Below are 20,666 nucleotides of genomic sequence, written 5' to 3'. Positions count from 1 at the left end.
ACACACAGCAGACTTATTATAGACATGTGTCAATAGTTCTACTGTTCAGTACTCTTTTTTGATTCTGTATTTAAAATACTTGATGTACTTATTTGGGTAGATCACGCTAAATGTACACTAATAAAAATAAGGCTTTTTTGCAACCGAACTACACAAATTCGTAACAATAAAATAAACATATGCCAGCAAGGATTTTAACAGTTTAACAAAAGCACAACAATTTAAATTTTCAGTCAACAACAACAGACATTTGTATAATAAGCACAATAAAAAAAATACAACAACCATTCAAAAAATCGGGAAAACGTTTAAACGTCAGTCGAAACATTCCAACTCGAAAACCCCTGCATACGGTCACGTTGTAGCAACAGTGTGGGTAGGGTATTATCAAAGCAACTGTTGGGAAAGCTTAGACTGCTCGTGTTACAAATTCGCGAACCGCCTGGTTTTATCCGTTGACGAACTTATATTACCACTTATTAATTAGATCACGACCTTTAAACCTGTTTAAACCCATGCTACTTAGTATTGCTTGAGTAAAAAACTCAAGCAATACTAAGTTTGTTGTTGTATAAAATAGTAATAAACTTGTTTACTTTTAGCTGTAACTAACAACCGTAGCAATACCATCAAAGATATCTTAAAACCGAACCTTCAACAAATGTACACAGAAACCTGCTCTATGGCTGCGTTGCCTTCTCTTACTCACTACTCGACCAGTACTTTGCCCTTCGGTGGATAAGATTACCCTTTTGTTTCACACTGCGTTTCCGCAAATTATTACACGCGAACCGTTTACGTTATCGTGTCCTCACATCTTGCCGTGGAGGTGGCGCTGTCAACCGCGTTGGAGGAGTCGTTTTTCTTCTCCTCCTGCTCTGCCTCTATGTACTTTGCTAACAACACACAAAAGATGACTCACGCAAAACAACCCAAACTGGTGATCTAGGAGAGACGGCGGAGAACTTGACACAGATGTGTGACAATGTGCGCGCGTGTATCATCAGCGAATTGAATGAACGCGCGCGCCTCGGTCATGAAGGTCATTTGGACCATTCTAAACGTTGGAGAATCGCGCTTTCCGCATCGATGAATGGACAAAAACGTACGAAAATCGTTCCGAGAAAATTATTCACAATGCACAATGAGAAAGAAAAAACATTATCGCATTAGCACCACAAATTTGAAAGCAAAATCCAACACAGAATTGTTGGAAAAAGGGTAAAAATAAAATGATTTAACTAAAGAAAAAGACTACAACTCTCTACAGCACGTGCAATCAAAACACGACACAAACACACAACCTTCACGCACTTTACTGGCTCTCTCATTCAAAGGTTACTAAGATTGAAGAAAGTGTGGCCACCAATGGAGATGGAACTAACTTCTACTAATAATTGGACATGCAACAAAGCAACACTTGGACTACTATTTGTAGGATTTTTAGACTGTCAACTTTCTCTTCATCATCTTTGGAAATCCTCGCGAATGACCGAGTGTCCAATGTAAGCTTTCTTATATTGGGAGCTATAAATAAGGAATCAATACGAGAGTTGTCTCTTATCCATTTTTGGCACTTTTCCCTTTTTATGTTTTGTGTGTGTGTGTTTGTGTATTTCCATCGGATCCACTGTTTTTCCACCGGAACCACGTACACGTAATACGAGCTTCTTCTACCGAAACACTCTTCTTTTCCTTTTACCAGCCCTCTAAAAAGAAAAACTAAACAAACACTTCTAACTAGTAGTTATCGATCCAATATTCCAAGGTACAGGGAAAACGGCATGCAATAAAAAGAGATTTAAGATTGGACAAAACTATACACGGCGAGGCAACAAACAATAAGTACATTGGCAGCGAGGTTTGTCCTATACACCGCAAATTGGTGGAAAATTTTCGTTCCTATAGATGCAGTGTGCAGTGTGTGGAGGACGGTGCGCTGCAGCCACCGGAACTCGCGGTTCCAAGCTATATGGACGACGATGATTGTAAAAACAACAATACAGGAAGTGTGCACGGAGGCTCCTTTCTATTCCTTTGGCATCGTCATGAGCCCTTCGAGGTGCTCCCCTACAATAGCACACAGACACACGTACACAGAAACGTACACACAATCGATGCACACCTTGTATTGCACTTTTTTCCATTCACATTGCTGCTTGCACCGACTAAAATTCACGGCTGAAGGTTGCGACGTAACGACGACCACACGTACAGTGCCACCTTCGCTTCATCTGCCGTCCCTTAATTATCACGAATGTTACTGTGCGGATGATTGCTGAAGTTCAACCCAGCCCGGGCAGGGGAACACAAACGTACCGAATTACTTTCGTTTTCAGCAAAACATGCTCACCGCAACACGCACACGTCACTGCACTAATTTTCCCGCAAGTGGTTCTGGTTTTGTGGAAAGGAAAACATCCATCATGATCACCACCTTTTCCTTCCAACTTACTGTGCACTACGTGTATGTGTTTTGCTGTTGTTGCTGCTGCGCGGAATGACAAGCGAATGACATTTACCGTTTTGCTGCGCTCTGGCTGAGGTTGTTTTTCACTTTGCTCGCGGGTTCGCCCTCTCGCTCTCTTTCTCTCTCTCTCTCTATCACACGCTACGGGAAGTTGTGTTGATGTTTGCCTCCTCACATAGGGTTTTTTTTACGCATTTTGTACTGTTCGCTACACCTTTAACATGGAAATGTAAGTTTTACACACTGTTTTATCTTATTTTAGTTAAATTGCATTCAGAATAAGTTTGGACGATGCGTTGCTGGTAGCAGTTCACAAGCGAAACTGTTTGTTATTCTTCTGGCTGTCAAACGAGCTGTTTCGTAGTGTGAGTGTGCTGATGTTGTAAGAACGACACTAAAAACACCGTCTATAAACAAATGACGCTCTCTCTCTCTCTGAGTTTTTTCTTGTGAGCGAGAAATATTTCAACGTTTTTGATTTTGTATACAGTTCTCGAAAACCGACTCGATCGCGTATCATTCTCGATGATCATTACTATTATAAATAAGTGTTAAAACGGTCCTATTATTACGTTACATGAAGCCACTACTGTAAACGATTGAGTTCGCTTAAAAACATACGGAAGCTGCATAGATTGTAAGACACACGTTGGCAAAACAAACGTCGTACGATCAACTACGGAAGTTACGCCGACACAGGATACTCCTCTTTCATCGCTGGAATCAAATCAATGGTAGCATGGCAGCAGCGAACGATAGCGATAAGATCAGAGATGGAAGATAATTCTCGAAAACGGATGAAGACTTCCTGGGAGCTTCACCATAGCGGAACCGGATAGTGACAAATGATCACATCACCTCGTACTAAAAGATCCACCACCATTATGGTCAATACATGGAGGTTCTATGGTTTCGGATAAAGGCAGAAGTTCTTTAAAAATACCTGTAATTTTATTTCGGTCGAGCGTTTTCCATTCGCAATCCATTAACTCATCTTCTCAAGACATTTTCTGGAACCTTGCTGTGCTGCACCAACTCAACTTCATCCTGGGTTTTATGCCCCTTTATCCTAACTTTTGGATAGTTTTTGATACCATACTCTTGAAGATCTTCATTCTTTACTTATGTTTGATACCCTCTAATAAGTAAAGAATCAAATTCTTCCCACAAACCTGCATACCTTAATTGGAGCTCAAATTAAAAAATCTTGACAAATTTCGGATAGTTGCGCTAACAAAGAAAAACAGTCAAACAATCACAGTGAAAAATGTACAAAAAATTTCTTTTATTTCGCACTCAACTGCACACACACGCAACCGCACGCATAAATTCTTAACGCATAAGAAAACAGAACACATTCACCCATTCAAACAGCTGATCTATGCCATATGCCATACAGAATATACATATGATACGCATTACTTAACATTGTTTATCACCTCCCTTACTAGCCTAAGACTTAGCTTGGATTCTATTAGACAAAATAGTATTATCAGTGTAACAAGCACGTTGTTTCTGTATCTAACTTAGCTGTACGATAATTTGATGAATTGATCAGCAAGAATAGAAATTGGGCAAGTTTTGGGAGGTTTTACAGCAACCTTTCCGTTCACTTTCACCGAATTTCACTAAACTTATGGAAGATTTTAACAAGCGTATCCAAGAATAATCAAATGTGTATGTAATTGTGTACAAGAAGCTTAACGCAGACGAGTTACAAACTAATTAACTATTTTCTAAACCGATAATAAGAGTAAGAACGGTTCAATCAGTACTAGAGCTATATTTACATATCTTTTTGTTTTTGCTCTATTCGTGAAAAGTACAAATGTTCCTGATTGTTAAATAAGCTGAGTTTGCTATCGCGCTATGAAAGTATTGTCGGTTGAGGATATAATTGCTCTTGAGCATAAGGCCATACGTTTGCTTTAAATAGCCCTATATAAATGTCCACAGTCGGCGAGAAACGTACGACAGTAATGCTATTCACCTCTTCTCTACCTCTCTCTCCTATTTCTCTTTGTCAAATGCTGCAAGTCTTCTTATTTGTGGAATTTCGTAACTTATGATCGTTGTTTTATATTAAACGGCAAACTATGGAGGAAAAGACACCCGAAATGCGGTCTTAAGTCTTATTGTACAGGAAACTGGAACTCTGATTATCTAGAACTCCCTTGTCTATTTCAGTCTTACCATACGAAAAAAATTGCTATTGCCAAAAATATCTGCTCCCCAGAGCTTTATTAAGACTTTTTAGAGGAGGAACTCTCTCTCCCAGATTATTCTTGTAAGATATGTATCGTTGGAGCCATTTTGGTATGTTGCAGTAATAAATTCCTTCTCTGCCTGCGCACTACCGCAGGCAGAGTACTACAGCAATCTCTAGTTTCACCTATCGTCTATCGAAAGTGTGCTGATAAGGAATTGATCAACATTATTACCCATACCCGAGGTTCGCAAAACTACGCGTGTGTGTGGTTCGCGGGATGCCACATTGTGGCCATTAAAAGCTTTACAAGATGCGCCTGGAGTATCGTTTCGTGATAACAATTAATAAGATCGTTCAATAAACTATTGCGTTGTAGAATTTTTAAAGTAGCTAATAAAGAGCGAACAGTTGGATTTTTAAGTTAAATAAATAAATTTTAGAGAAAGAGCTTTGTTTGAACTTCACCTCACATCAAGTGGATTCAGTAATGCATTGAGTATCGCTTTAAATGAATCTTTTTATTCATCATCCTACATGGTCTTGTACTGATTACAAGAAATGAGGAGAGAAAATGAACACCTTTCCCTTTTTGCAAACAATGTTCTACAACAAAACATCAAACGATACTTGAAGAAGAAGAAAAACAGAAGCTCACACATAACTCTTCCGGGACAAGTGGAGGAAAAAAAGACATGAAAGAAAAGGGTTCGTTATCGAGACAAACAAAGTCGCACCACCGATAACGAAACAGTACATGAACATTAAAAAAAAAACCCAACTGTACACACGTTGGGTTTGGTCACCGCAAAATAGCAAACAAATCGGAACCGCCTGGCCAATTTGTTTGCTTGCTTCCGCTCCTCTTTTTTTGTATGTGCCCCGCAAAGAAACTACCACGGGAACCGGGAACACGCACACACAATACAGGTACAAATAGTCTTAGTTACACTCTTTTGCCAAGCACCCCTTTTAGTTTACAGTGTTGTGACGTCTTATCAATAAATATGTGTTTTTTTTTTCAGGGTCAACATTGAAATCTTTTACAATTGCCATTTAAGAAAAGGGTTTAACCTGCTAAACAGAACAAGCCTGTGAATCTGTAAACACGATTAACGCGTTTCTTGAATGTTGTATCAAAAATACAAAAAATGTTTAAATGAACAGTTTGTTCTGTTAAATCAGGAAAATCCCTTCTCGGTGTATGCATGCCTCTCAATTTACACGCCCCATTTTATATCCCCATCTACAATCAATTGTAGTGGTTAACGATCGGTTGACAAATGGAACGATTCGGTGGCTGATAAATACCCTTATGCAGACCATCCCCACCTGCCGCCGTCTCACTATCCTGCCCTACCGGTGATGGCTGTTGAAGTTGCTGCTGTTGCTGCTGCTGCTTCTGCCGATATTTGGTAGAATATTTGTAGAAATCGGACATCTCGAACGGTTTCGTTACCTCCTTGTAAGGCATAATTTTGCCCTGCTGTACGACGGTCATGTTTTTCGGTGATTCCATCTGAATGTCGGACGGTGGGGGTTGCTGCTGTGACGCTAACTTCCCTGATGAGGGCGTCGGTGAGGATGAACCGGAAAAGCCATTTTCTTCCACACCACCGACGACCGGTAGCGCCTGCACAACGGACGTCAGTGTGTGGGAAGATGCTTGCGAGAGGGTGGGCGATATGACCAGATCCGGATGACGGGAGGAGAGCGTGTTGGAGAGATGTCCCGCGTGAGGATAGTAGCCTGGATCGGGCTGGTGATGCGATTGCCCCGGACGATAATGACCATGAGAGGAAGGTGAATGCTGATGGGAGGACATTGGTGGCAGGAGATCAAGATGCTGTGGTTGGGCTGGTGCTGATGGAGGATGTTGCAATCGGTTCTGAAGCTGCTGCGAATGGTGATAATGATGCTGATTAGGTGGTGGCAATGGAGGAGGTGGAGGATGTTGGTGACGGCAGTGATACGGTGGCATCGGTTGTGGTTCGGGCTGCTGAGTTTGATACGTGTAGGAGGCGCTGTAATGCTCTCCTGTTGATCCTCCTCCTATCGAACCCATCGGCGATTGTTGCTGCTGTTGCTGCTTAATCCGTTGCCGCTGTTGCTCCAGCAATTGCTGCTGACGTTGCTGATAATAGCGCATCTGCTGAGGCGAAAGCAACAATGGCGAGGATGGTCCACCGTACCCGGAAACGTTCGTATTAATGTGAAGCGGAGCAGTTGAAGGATTCGATGGGATGTATGGAGGCGATTGTGGCATCAGATGTCCACTCCCAATCGACGAAGGTGACATTTGACCCAACGATGAAGCGGGTGGTGGCACGGGAGGAAGCGCTTTATGCTTCACTACCGGACTATCTAGGGATGTTTCGCGCCACACTTTCTCGCGCTTTTTATGCTCACTCGAACCAGAAGTAACGGAGATTGCATCCGGCTGTACGGACAGCGTGTCGTTATCATCCAGCGAAGGCGATTTCCCAATGTACTCTTGGAAATTCCCCAAGGAGGAAGATTTCACCGCCGCCGTAACTGGTTTTCCGGAGCCGTTCAGTTTGGTGCTCGTCCGGGAAAGTTTCATGCTGCCGCCGTTTGCTCCACTGGCCGTTTGCTGCTGCTTACGGTCTAAACTCGAAAACTGACGACTATCGACGGAACACCACATCTTTTCCCCATTTTCCAGCGTCATCCAGTAACCGCCAAGACCGGCCGGTGCTGTGGCGGATGATGGTTCGTGCGTCCCGTAATCATACCCCGACGAGCCAATCCCTTGCTGCCTATCGTTTGGTGCAAATGGAGGACAATAGTTATGCTCGCTTTGTCCATAAGCAGCCATCGTTGATACTGCTTGCGGTGAGCGTGGATTATTCGTACTAGCACCACCCTGCAGTCGTGAGATCACTTTCGCGTCGTAAACAAATGCTTGACCGGTTCCTCCCGGCGATACACCAACGGTCGTTGGTGAAAGCACGTACCCGGGCGAAGGATTACTGTTCATTTGTCCCATTTGCTGTTGCATCAATCGGTGGTTCATTCTCGCCGGATGATGATGGTGCGGATGTACATTGCTACCAGCACTCGTAATGCTAGGATCCGTCGTGCCGGAACCGGTCGTCGAAACGGAATCATAGTTTGCCGTTGTAATGCCAGGAAAACTATCCGTACGGGCACGGTGCCGTAACATGCTGAGCTGGGAAATCATTGCCGCCGAAGCGGCCGACGTCATGCTCTGCGATCCGGACGGTATAATACCGCTGTGTATCGAGTAGGGCGATATTGGCGGACACTGGTGATGTTGTTGCTGTTGTTGCGTGACAACATAGTGTCCTCCAGGAATTTGTATTTGTAACATCTGCTGTTGCTGCTGATGTTGCTGTTGCTGCAAGAGATGATGTCCGCTAATACTTCCCGACGCATTGGAAGAGTTGTTGGATTTAATCGAATTCCGTCGTTCGGAAAGGTGCATCAACATGCTGCTGCTGTTACTGTTCGAACGGAATCGATTCACCTGTGCTGTTTTGTGTAGATCGATATCATCCCGTGACGTCGGTCGGTGTTGATCGTTCTCCTGCTGCTGTGCTTGCTGATCTTTTTGCTGCTGTTCTTTCTGCTGCTGACGCTTCTTGAGTACGCTCAAGTTTTGATTAATCGCAAGCAGCTTCTGCTGGGCCATTTCGTAATTCTGTTTGTGTGTACGGCGTACCGACTTTGGCTGGCCGGTATCGTTCGCTAGCCGTAGGGATGCTTCGGAAATTTGCTGTTGTATTTGTTTCTCCAGCAGTAGCTTGTTTATGTCGTCCTCTTTGTTGTTTAACAGGTTTTCCGGCAGCTTAAAGCTGGTGCCAATTTTACGCCTTAGTGTTGGGGCTGTTCCGTTGCCTGTTCCCGTAGCGCCGCCACCACCCGTTGTTCCAGATGTACCATTTATACTGTCGGACCCTATGCCGCAGCTAAAATCGCTTGGATACATTCCGATTAGCTGTGCTTCTTCGCGCTTTATTTGCTGCAGCTGGCTGTACTTTTCGTTTAGTCGCTTTTCTAGCTCTTGCTTGCGGAGTTTTAGCTGTTCATACTTCAAGCTAGCAGGACTCTTATCTTTTCCTGCAACAGGTGTGTTGCTGTTACTCGTTATCGGCTCCTTTCCCGGTTGCTGAGGACTGCCCGGATGTAGCCCACCTGTGACAGGATGCTTCGGATCTATCACGACCGTCGCCATGGTTGCTGGTGTGCCGTTTGCTTTCGACGTGGTAGCGGACTGATGATTATGATGATGATGATGATGATGCGCTTGATTCCCGAAAAAGGGCTGCTGTTTTACCTTCGCATCGCCCATCGTTTTTTTTTTTCCTTCTGGCTGGGCAGGTTTTATCAACGATTAGAGACCGATCCCTTCCGGGGACCCTCTAATTCGATGATAACCGCTGCAAAAAAGTGTGTGTTAACTAGGGGCCTGCGTTTGTTATTATGTTACGCTTTGGCGCTTGTCTCTTTATCGCGTCTTCCCTTCACTATCTGGCTGAAACACTGTAGCTCGTTTCTCGTTCGTTCGCTTCGCTTCGATCGTGAATCATTCATTTGCGCATTCAATCCATCATCAGCCTGTAACTAGCAACGGCCGTATCGGTCGCGTGAAGGAAGAAGATGCTTGCGGCAACAACTGCTGCACTCGTACACACATCGCCGTTTGTTGAATCATGCATTTTTTCTTCAGCCAACCATTCCCACACCCTTTCGCTGGATCGTCAACAACAACGGTCGTCGATAAGGCACGAAACGATTCATTTTTCACAACATGATCTTCACACGTTCGGTGCCCTAAAATAGAGAAACATACAACAAAACACGTTAACAATTATGCGCTATAGCGTGCAGAAAATCCATCTCTACTGGTGGTTTCATTTTTTGGTTTGTACAAGAGATGAGAAAACTCACTCTTGCTAATGATTTAATCGAAAAGAGTGAGTGAGTGAGTCATTAGTCGGCCCATGTGAGAATAATCCGAAAAGAGTGAATCATAATAATTGAACAGTGAATAACAAAAAGCATGACAAAAGCTATTTAGGCTAATTTGAATCCATAGTTTGGACATGCAGGATTAAACTCACTCATTCACCCTTACTCAATGTGCACATCTCTAGTTTGTACCGTAACATCGGGATCTTCCGCAGCTTGCTGTGCTGTGAACCGTTGCATTTTACGTGTGTGTTTTTACCCCTATTCTTGTGCGGGGTTGCTGCTGTCACTTTTGTGTGGCGGTTTTTAGGGGGATCGAAAATTTCTCCCCTTTCCCCCGGGACTCGTAACAAGGGGGCGCGCGTTTTCTTCGTTTTTGCCGCGAATCCTTGCCCTGTTGCTTCTTTGCAAATGCAAAAAAGGGAGAGTGGGCTGCCTGGTGGCGCGCCTTCGGTGTTTGGTAGGAAGAAAAGAAGACGAAGAACACAACTGGTTCCGCTGACGATGCACGTCCGAGATCTCACTTGACTACACAGCACACTATGGCAGGGAAATTTTATTTGCATTCGCAAGTTTCCCGTTCCGCTTCACTTTCTTTGCCCAGCGTTATTACAACTTTTATGTATACCCGCCCCTCGACATCCGTCGTCGTCGTTTGGCCCACGAGCGAGGTCAGCACTTTAACTGCACTGCTTTCATGATTATGATGATGATGATGATGGGCCAGCGAAGAAGAAGCCACCACTTTGTTATAAGGAACGAACAAAACCAACGGTGAACGGACGAATTTGGAACGTTTTGCTACCAAAGCGCGCACACACACGGACACTTCCACTTCGATACGTACGCCGGCACGACGGTTAAAATCCGGGTCCGAACAAATTAAACTTAAACGAAACGGCAACTAAAGTAAATAATAATAAAAATGAAAATGAGGGCGACGAACAAAACTCTGCCCCGAAACAATCAACGCGCTGTGGAATTTTTGTTGTGCGGTTGTGTGCGTGTATGTTTTAATGCGTACGCGTGTTAATGCTGCACGCATACGCTCACCGCCGAACAGTGGTTTTGGACATGTTGTACAACGGTGTGACATTTCGATGACACAAGGAAAATAACAACAAATTCGTACTAATTTCATAATATAGACGTTATATATCGAATTAAAACACTGGATTGCGGGTTTCTTTCCATTCTGGTCTTGAAGGGATTGAAATAGTTTAATATGCGATGCATTATTCCAGAATAAATAAAAAGTAGATAAATTAAAGCACAAAAAAAAAATTAAAATCGAAACTGTTTTCCAAGCATTTGACATTTTCGTATAGTTGTTTACTTGGTGTTGTCTGAACTGATATGACCACTGCCTACGCATTTCCAGACGAAAACAACGGTTCCAAAGTTCACAGTTATTTCCACCCCATCGGCGGACTGGCCGGATGTGATTTTCCGCGCAATACACCAACGGGTACAACGACATGGCTCTGAAGGGAATAAAGGTTATCGAGTTTGTTGGCTTAGCCCCGGGGCCGTTCTGTGGCATGCTATTGTCGGACTTTGGTGCCACCGTTACGCGGATTGATATGGTAAGGGGGTCACTGCAGCATCATGTTGAATGAACCACAAATATGTACATTCATTAATGTGATAATCGCATTGTCCAGAACCCCCGGAATTCGCTTGATGTACTGCAGGGAGGTAAACGATCGCTCGCTCTTAACCTAAAACAACCGAAAGCGATCGATGTAGTTCGCTCGCTGTGCCGTGGCTCGGATGTGCTGATAGAACCGTTCCGGCCGGGTGTGATGGAAAAGTTCGGTCTTGGGCCAGCAGTGCTCCTAAAGGACAATCCACGCCTTATTTACGCTAGATTGACCGGTTTCGGACAGTCCGGAACGCATGCGGCGCGTGCCGGACACGACCTTAATTATATCGCCCTTTCCGGGGTGCTTTCGATGCTAGGACGCAAAACGAACAAACCAACGGCACCGATTAATTTGGTGGCCGATTTTGCCGGTGGTGGGCTTATGTGTGCTTTTGGCATTTTGGCAGCTTTAGTTGAGCGACACCGATCTGGGAAAGGACAGATTATTGATCATGCGATGGTGGAAGGTGCTGCGTACGTTGGCAGTTGGCTGTTCCGATCTCAAAACCTACCGATATGGGGGAAGCCAAGGGGTGAGAACATAATCGATGGCGGTGCCCATTTTTACGATACGTATGAAACGAAGGATGGTAAATTCCTATCGGTCGGTGCGATCGAGAACAAATTCTATCGTTTGCTGCTGGAAGGGCTCGGATTAGATCCGGAGCTTTCGCAGTTTGAAGAGGACGAGAAGAGAAAGGAACTGTTCGAAGCCAAATTCAAGACGAAAACTCGAGATGAATGGATGGAAATATTTAGCGAAAAGGATGCCTGTGTCTTTCCCGTCCTAACATCGGATGAGGTAGAATCGTACCAACACAACCGTGAGCGTAACGTGTTTGTGGACTATCAGCGAAAAGAGGAGGAAGTGCTGGTTCCAACACCGGCACCAAAACTAAGCCGAACTCCGGCCCAATCCGGTGTGACGGTGAAGGATAGAGGTGAGTTAGAAATGGCTGAGGAAATATTAAGTGAAATCGGTGTAGAGCGGCAGGAACTTGTACGGTTGTACGAGGAAGGTGTTTTACTGCTTACTAGCCAACCAAAGATGTGATACAGTAATTTTTTGTACAACTTTACGGCCATAGAAACAATATTTTTTTGGGAAAGTTTGGTTTTGGTTACGGGCGTTTTATCTGTTTAAAAAAATAAATATTTAAATAACATTTTATATTTAAACTATTTTAAATAACAGCTTGAATTCGTTTCAGACAAGACAGGGCTTTTTCTCTCAGGTCACAATAGCTGACCAGCAAATCCTTCTCCTTTATCTCCAAAAGAAGATTGCGAATGATGATTAAATCATACATCAAGTGCTTCCTTCCTAGTACATAATTATCAATCAACTGCACTGCACTATTATCCTCAAGGCTCGTCAACCGTTTATCACAGATGTATTGTATGATGGTCAAAAAATCCACATAATTCATCCCGAAGCTAGCCTTCAGCATCACCTGGCAGTGGTCATCAAAGTTATCCATGTCGCGGCAATCGTCAATTTCCCGCCGAACATCCGCCAAAGCACCACGAAGATTACTCCATATCGTACCAACGTTACACCCATTAAACCAATTATGATTTACAGAAAAAGCATCCTCAACGTTCTGCACCTGATGGTACCATCCGGATGGTACAAATATTGCTTCTCCCGCTTCCTGTACTATCGAGAAAAATTTAACACCAGCATCTTGCAGCGTTTGCTCCGTAACACTGAAAGGTAGATTGCGCAGATTGTTGAACAGCTTTCGCTCCTCACCGGGTGGCAACATATACCATAGCTTACGGCCAAAAATATTTACCGACCAGCTGTACGAACCAAAAACATCCGCGTGAAATGCAGTCCACGTGTCTTTCGGTCCGATGTACACGAATCGATAGTCATCGGACCCATTTTCCACGAGATATTCGTTCAACCAATCGGATGTGAAGAGGGCCGGTGTTCGGTAGAAGCTAAACTCCGGGAGTTCGCTACGAAGATGCCAATCTTTAAGGTAGTATCTGTTACGCACCGAATCCGGCTGGTCATTAGACTCCCAAAGCTCCAGAAAATCGTGCAGCGTTAGCTCAATTTTCTCGTGTGAGTTGTAGTGCTGCTTTCCACAGTCGGCTACCGGTACAGGAACATTAGGTAGTATCCCTTTCAGATACGCTACATCTAGCTTCGGTGGCACCACAGAACGATCAATCCAACGCCGGAAGCATTCCCAGTCGGTTGCAATTCCTTCCACAACAACGGCACGGTTCGGTTGCATAAAGTCTCGAAAAAACAATTCATAGGAGATGTTTTCCAGCGCTACACGTTCAATGTTCTCATGCTGATTGCTTTGTATTGCAGTACCAGGTGTGTGGGAAGTGATTTCGATTTCTTCCATCCAATTTTATAGCCTGGAACCGATCACGCTGGTATTATTTGCACGAGAAGAAATTGTGAGAAAAAATTGTGTGTAAATATGCGCGCCTTCCGAAATTAAACAAATACACATCACGTAGGAAGAAGGGTATCGGTCATCGCGGATGATAAATTATTTTAAAAATATTGTAAATTTTTAATTAAATAAGGTCTTTGTTATGTTGTTGTATATTTAAAAATCATAGGATTTAACTTTATCATTTTTCTCAAATTTTAGATGTTGTTAAAAGTATAATAAAAGAAAAATAAATTTATTGTGGAATTTAAAAATCGCTACCACAGTGAAGTGATCGAGTGACGTCCGACGCGACAGGACAAAATGACAACACGGAATGCAAAAAAAAAAAAAGATTCCAGAACACAAGAAAAGACGCAAACACTTGACTCCAATATACATCATAGAAAATACGTAAAATATATTAGCTTCTACATATTCAGGCACATTGCAAGATGCTGGCAAGACCTCTTGCCCATTTTGCTCTCAAATTATCGTCGTCAACTGAATCCCTGCATCTAGTGTTTTCGTGAAAATAAACCACCCATCGCACCACACCACAACACCACAACAACAACCCTGCTTACTCCGATGGAGAAGGTGAAACAAGATCATTCCGATAGTACTCCCGTGAAGGAGAAATTCCAGTGCAAAATCGAGGGATGCAAGCAAAGCTTTACCACCGAGCTGCATTGCAATGTGCACACGAAAAAGCACGATTTGAGCTTAAATCTGGAGATGCCCCTGAAAGGTCAGGGTGTCATCTTTGCCGATCAAACACCGACCCCAACACGGTTGATTGGCAAATGTGAGGAGGTTGGTTTGTTCGAAGATCTACAGAAAGTGAACCCGTTTGATGAGACGTTTCGCCGAGCGGTTGAATCGGGTACGGGCAGCAGTACCCCTTCCCTAGCCGGTGATCAAACTCCGCTGGACGGAACACAAACGGTGCGGTGCTGTCGAGCAGCCGAAGGAGAAACCCTACATACGCCCCACATATTTCCCAGTGGGATCGATCGTTCGACACTGGAAACGGCTAGTAGCGAGAATGCAGTAATCAAGCAACGGGCAAAAATTAGAGCAACCGGTGTATCTTTACGAAGCAAACAGACAGTTTATCAACAGGTAAAAGATGCGCCTTCTACAACTTCTACAACTATTAAATCGAATAATGAGTCAAAAAGCTCTAAAAAGACATTGGCTACCAAGCGTAAAGCGCCCGCTGTGGTGGATATATTGCCGAAACCGTCCGCACAGCCAACAACGTACGCAGGCGAATCGATTCCACTCATCATCATTCCGTCCGGCTCGTCGGACACTAAACAACCAGCGGAAGGAACGGTTCTGGTGAAGGAAAAGCTTAAGGAACATCTAGCAAAAGTGCGAGAATCAACCACAGCACAGGGACCGAAGGAAAGCTCAGCGGGTAAAAAGCGTTCCAAGATGCACGTCGAGGCTAAATCGGATCCGCCGAGCAAACCAACGAAATCGATCGATCTCACTAAACCAACTGACGAGCAGGCAAATTTAAAGCACGAGCGATGGAAAGCGGCCGCAAAACGCTACCGGTAAGTGTAATATTACTTTGGTATGTTAGAAGTTTTAGCTTTACTAAGAATGTCTTGTTGTTCAAAAAGAACCCGGGCGTTGCCAATGTATTTCGGATGAGCTCTGCGATTTCGGATGCGCACAAGATCAGGGTTATCGCAAAGGACCGAATTCATGCCAATGTCATTGCGATTTATACAGGGTTTTCGAAGCACCACCGGGTTTACATCCCAGATAATCTGGTCAAAGTGATCGGCATGATCGTGTTTTTTTGGATACGATCAAAAACCACAAAAGGAGCAAACGAAATCAGAAGCCGAGAGGGCTCGCGGCTCATATAGCGATGCCCTAAAGGGATCAAAATTATCGAACCCTTTTGCAATTTTGGCTACTACAGATGCAATGGCGAGTTCAGCCCTTGAACTCTCTCCACGAAATAGACTGCCCTCGAACATGTACCATTGAGGCTAGTTTTTTTTGCCAAGAGTCCTTAGAAAAAGGAAGGTCATGAAGACGAAGAGTAAACATATGATACAACAGCAAGCTTTAGCAAGACGCTAAAGCTAATGTTTCCCCTTCAGTCTTGAAAAAATGTATTATCATCCAATTTTTGTAATTGCCTATTTTTAGAGAGCGCGTCAAGAAAAGCCAGGATCGGCAGCTACAGCGCAGTATCGAGCTGGAAGAGGAAAATCTTCGCCTCCGTACGGAGCTGGCAGAATTGAAACACACACACCGCAACTGTTCCGTAACGCGCAGTGCCAGTTCCGTAAAGATTGCAGTGGTGCAGGGTGCAGATGGTACATTAACGCAAGGAATTACTACTTCTTCCACCGTAACACAGCAGGAAGTGAATGCCGCACTGTTGAACTCTATAGAACAACAGCAGCAACTTCAGCAGTCGGCTCCACTGTCTGTCCTACAGCAACGATACATTACATCGCACATCATCGACGGTAACACGTTTAACCGTGTGCCGATAATCATTGTGATGGGATCAACCGCCACAGCGGGTGTGGCGTCTACCGCCGTGAGTGGTAGTACAGGCCGTGCCTTAGAGGAGGGAACTGGGTAATCAAAATGGAGATTTTATTTCACATAGTACAGGTACAGGTTATTTGTTCTCAGTTGCATTTTCCTTCTTGGTAGTTTTTTTTATTAGAGATAAATCTTAAAAGTGGTTATGTTATGCTTAAAAGATTATGTTTTATAGTTGAACTCAATTTAAATAGGCCACACAAAGTATTAGTGGAACGCGGATAGTCAGTCCTAAATTAAAATCGTTTCGTCAATTAAACTCGTAGACGTGCATGTCTAAGCGTCATCGAATTTAAAATTATGACCAACACAGTTTGCTTAAATCTATTCAAAATGCTGGACCAAGCCTCGGAAAGCTGACTGTATTCATAACAGAAATCATTAGACCGTCCAAACAGACACACACAAAATTCACAGACAACGTCAATGTAACAGACGCTATAACCACTTTTTTTTATCTTCTTTGGCACTACAACCATATACAGTAGTGTCGCTTGCCATGTCAGACTTCGTTGACTAGTTTTTACCCTTGAGATTACAACGCAAAGCGATATATCACTGCATTCAGGAAGAATAGGTAGCTTTTTTTATTGTGGGACTTGCCCCTCTAGTAGCATAGCGAACAAGAAAAAGGCAAAACAACACACAGTGTTGTCTTTTAATGATGAAAACTGTTATTCATTACACATTTGCTCTTTTGATAAGTGTTAATAAATTGTTGCTTAAAATAAACCGCTCCGTATGGACAAACCGTTTTTTGGTTCATTTGTTTGGATGTTAGTGAATATTATTAGCTTAAAACTGTCCATGTCCTGTCCAAATCCTATCCGAATCGTTCCTCCGTAATGAAGACTGACATGGAACAAGGCTTCTTTTCTAACACTTGCTTTTTGTGAGTCAGTGGGGATGCGGATGACTCCCAAGGACTCTGTGGCGTAACGGTCTCGTTCAAAAGTTTTCGTCCACCAAAAAGCTTCGTCTATGAACGTATATGTATTGTCGTTCAAGGCTCCTTCTCCATGTGTAGAGGAGATGGTCAACAAAACCCTCGTCGTCCTTAGGGCCCTCATTTGCGGGGAGTCATCAGTGGCGGATTTAACGGTACTATGCGGCTGTGATGAACGCCGATCTCTTACGGTGTCCCAAACTCACTACTTGATCCCCCAATCAACAGATACGAAGTGGTACGGGACCCCAACTTAAAAAAAATCGATCGAAAACTGGAAGACAAACAACATCTAGACCACGAACATCCTCCAGTACGAGGCTCTACTACGAAGCACAGGGCCCCCTTACTCGAAGTATCTGTCAGGACCAGAGGTGTACGCCTACTCCGCCCACCGTTGAATGCGCTACTGTGTCCTCTTCCAGAAAGCGATGTAGAGCACTTGCCATACAAGAAGGTTAACTTGCCTCGCAAGCGGTTAAAATGGCCCCCAGAAAATCTACCAATCTACCAATCCTCCAAAGTGCTTCGTTCAAAGGTTCTCGTCTAAGGAACCTCTTCTAGAGGTCTTGTCATCCAAAGGGTCAGAAGCTGGGCCCAGAAACGAGAGCACATCTTCAATAGCTTCAACAACCGCTATTCCTCTGGGTGTCTCTTGATGACGGATCTGTGTTTGGGAGTGTTTGAGTATGTTGAATCAAGGCGCTTACTCTCTTCTCAGGTTGGTTTGTTAGTTTTTTTTTCAACAAAAAAGCAAACATAATACATAAAACACACTCACTTTATGAACTGCAATCGTAGCATATAAGGAACATTCAATCGCTCAGAGAAACAACATAAGAAGAGAATTTAATGCATGCAACGCATGCGCATCCGACTTATGGGTGATTACATGTGGAAAAGAAACACGGCACAGAAAGGGGTTTAGTTGTGAATCGTTCGTCTCAGTAGAACGTACGCATTTCGCTCAGCAAAGCTTTGTGCCGTTAAGCAGTGAAGATAATTAGTGTCCAGCATAGTAATAAAAGCGGACTAAGAGACTATTTAAGTTAATAAGTAGCAACTTGTAAAACAAAAATTGAGTGACCGTTATTATTTGAATCTTGCTCCCCTTGCGCTACGGCAGCTGTTTGGAAATTTTCGTGTCTGATCTGATCTTTAACCGTGTCCGAGATTTGCACCGTCCGTGAGGTGAGTTAAAACTATTTAAGCGACTAATAGTGCATCGAGAGCGCGTAAGATCGCGATGCAGCCAGATGCAGAATATATGGATTAGCTGAATCGAAAGGAATGTTTTCGTATTTGAATTTGCATCAACACCTACCTATTATTGTCCATCAACAATAGTATTGACCCGTGAAAGGATAGCTACAATTTTCACAGACTTTTCCTCGAATAGGAAAAAGATGTAAACACCTTCATTTGTTGACCAAAAATCCTTGTTTTGACCGGATTTTGCCTTGCCAACAATTGCCCACCGTAACGTAGGCTGGTCAATTTCAATGCCGAATGCCTTGATCAGACGAACACAAACAACATCATTTCACGGTGCTCCCTGAAGCCACTGCGCCCGCACTTTTACATGCCAGCCCGAGACCGACCAACATCCGATAAACAGTGATCAAGTTTAATGATGTGTTTATATTCGCGATCACGTTATTCCAGCGATTCAATTTCCTCCTACCCTGTCAGCCAATCTTATGCATACGCAAGGAAGCAAATTAAGTTGCCAATCGCGAGTGTGGTGTTGGCAGGAGTGTAATGTTCCGAAACCAACACGGATTCACGGATCAAACGTACGGGTTCGGAACATGAAAGGGGAATGTGAACATTGGCCGCGGTCATACTTTCCTAGAGATTTTGTAGCGCCAGGAGAAACACCATGATTTAAGGGGTGGCACAGACGATGGGAAAATTGGGAAAAAAGGGAGAGAGGAAACAACAATTTCTTTTTGAAACAAGCCGAAAGAAAACCTTGAACCAGTTCTCCGTCTTTTTTCTCTGTGTTTTGTGTCGTAAACGCCACCGACGTGTCACATAACAAGAGTTATGAGTTTGGCCGGCTTCGGAAAGCGTCGTGGGTGCAAAGGTAGTGTGCGAAAGGGGAAAAAGGGGTTGTAAAATGTCTCGGGGAAACTGTGATGTGCACCACCCAAGCTGTTTACCTTGCGTTGTCATCAGCATTCCAGTTCCGAGGTGTTCCGCTTGAGAAATCGTGTGTCTAAAAGACGTAGAAGAGATCCGCATTACTGCCACTTAGAATAGCCCTTAGGAAGATTTTTTTTTTATAGCACACCTACCAAGCAGCAGGTACTGCCGGACCAGAGTGGAACAGCATGGATGCGACCGATGCTGCTTTCGGTTTACATTCCTTTCCGTCGAAGTATTATTTATAGGTGCCGAATGGCGGGCCAACAAACATCCACACCGGGAAGGCACTGATTGATGCGATCCAAATGGCCCGGAAAGATGGAACGGCGATCTACGGCAGAAAGTCACGTACCTCCGAACGTCCGGCGCGAGAAGATCGCGCCTTTACGAGGCATGAAATGAGCTGTGAACCACTTTGGCACCGTTCGAGTGGGGTGTATGGGGATGAAAAGTTCGCTCTGTTTCGCGATGGTCTGTGCATGATTGGGCAACGTTCGGCAGTGATTGGATGGAGTGTAGAATTTGCTTTCGTCTGTTCACAGCTGGGCTGCAATGCCCATGTTTGCAATGCTTTTCTAGAGCACTTTGTATGTAGATTTGTACCTCCAAATATGACTTTATCTTGTATGTGAGAGGTTGAGCTTCAATTAATCTATTCTACGAGATCGATTTGATCTTGTTAGCAGAATTCTTTCAAACACGTTGCTGTCGGATCTGAAGCGTCGTAGAATTAAGCATTAAGGATAAGAATATTTGAAAATGGGACAGTCCTGTGGCCGGGGAGATATCGGCGCCGATCTTCGCACAGTAGGACCGCAGAAACTTATCTTACTTTACTGGCTAAGCGGTCATAAGTAATTATCGTTCTAAGATCGTCACCCAAGATCGTCAAGATCTTACTTACTTACTTATCAGATCTTAGCCTACTACAACAATAGTCAATACTTCTAACGATCTAACGTCGTCGTCTGTCAATTCAATATCCCAGCCCTTTCCGAGGGATGGATCAACTACGTCACTCCAACTCAGTTTGTCTGTCCATCTGTCCATGTGGATGACAAAAAGGATCGTCTGGATTAAGCTGGATCGTCTGGTGACTTTCTCGTGACACGATGATGAGATCACCGAACAGCTCGTAGATCTCTCGTCCTTGTAACGGATCTTCAATTGTCGTACCAACCATACGGGATCAAAAATCCGCTCAAACGCGGCTTAAAGAGTTTTGCCATTTTTGGGCAAAGTTCCTATCCATGATTACTTCCGTGGCTACAAAGGTTCTGTAAAGTCCCAGATTTTCGCAG

General features: G+C 43.9%; 6 protein-coding genes across 6 annotated transcripts in view; 3 read left to right on the top strand and 3 right to left on the bottom strand.

Annotated features, from left to right (window-relative positions):
• Positions 1-20,666, top strand: part of LOC126565809 (DNA ligase 1) — a 390,847-nt gene that overhangs the window by 296,330 nt on the left and 73,851 nt on the right. The window lies entirely within an intron of this gene.
• Positions 1-20,666, bottom strand: part of LOC126565015 (cyclin-H) — a 203,019-nt gene that overhangs the window by 151,988 nt on the left and 30,365 nt on the right. The gene's annotated exons all lie outside the window — the stretch shown is intronic.
• LOC126563991 (DNA N6-methyl adenine demethylase-like) lies at positions 5,929-9,015 on the bottom strand. Its single transcript, XM_050220885.1, has one exon. It carries the CDS (start codon positions 9,010-9,012, stop codon positions 5,929-5,931), a length of 3,084 nt encoding a protein of 1,027 aa, XP_050076842.1. The 5' UTR covers positions 9,013-9,015.
• Positions 11,109-12,361, top strand: LOC126564861 (alpha-methylacyl-CoA racemase). The gene is made up of 2 exons (XM_050221983.1): positions 11,109-11,218; positions 11,297-12,361. The coding sequence occupies exons 1-2, from the start codon at positions 11,111-11,113 to the stop codon at positions 12,329-12,331; spliced, it is 1,143 nt and encodes a 380-aa protein (XP_050077940.1). The 5' UTR covers positions 11,109-11,110; the 3' UTR covers positions 12,332-12,361.
• LOC126564814 (2-oxoglutarate and iron-dependent oxygenase JMJD4 homolog) lies at positions 12,462-13,653 on the bottom strand. Its single transcript, XM_050221927.1, has one exon. The coding sequence runs from the start codon at positions 13,647-13,649 to the stop codon at positions 12,462-12,464; it is 1,188 nt and encodes a 395-aa protein (XP_050077884.1). The 5' UTR covers positions 13,650-13,653.
• LOC126564639 (cyclic AMP-dependent transcription factor ATF-2) lies at positions 14,274-16,305 on the top strand. The gene is made up of 2 exons (XM_050221723.1): positions 14,274-15,250; positions 15,861-16,305. Exons 1-2 carry the CDS (start codon positions 14,274-14,276, stop codon positions 16,303-16,305), a joined length of 1,422 nt encoding a protein of 473 aa, XP_050077680.1.

This window comes from Anopheles maculipalpis, chromosome 3RL (assembly GCF_943734695.1).
Source record: "Anopheles maculipalpis chromosome 3RL, idAnoMacuDA_375_x, whole genome shotgun sequence".
In the NCBI taxonomy this organism is placed as follows: Eukaryota; Metazoa; Arthropoda; class Insecta; order Diptera; family Culicidae; genus Anopheles; species Anopheles maculipalpis.
This window is presented reverse-complemented; position numbering and strand designations above follow the sequence as displayed.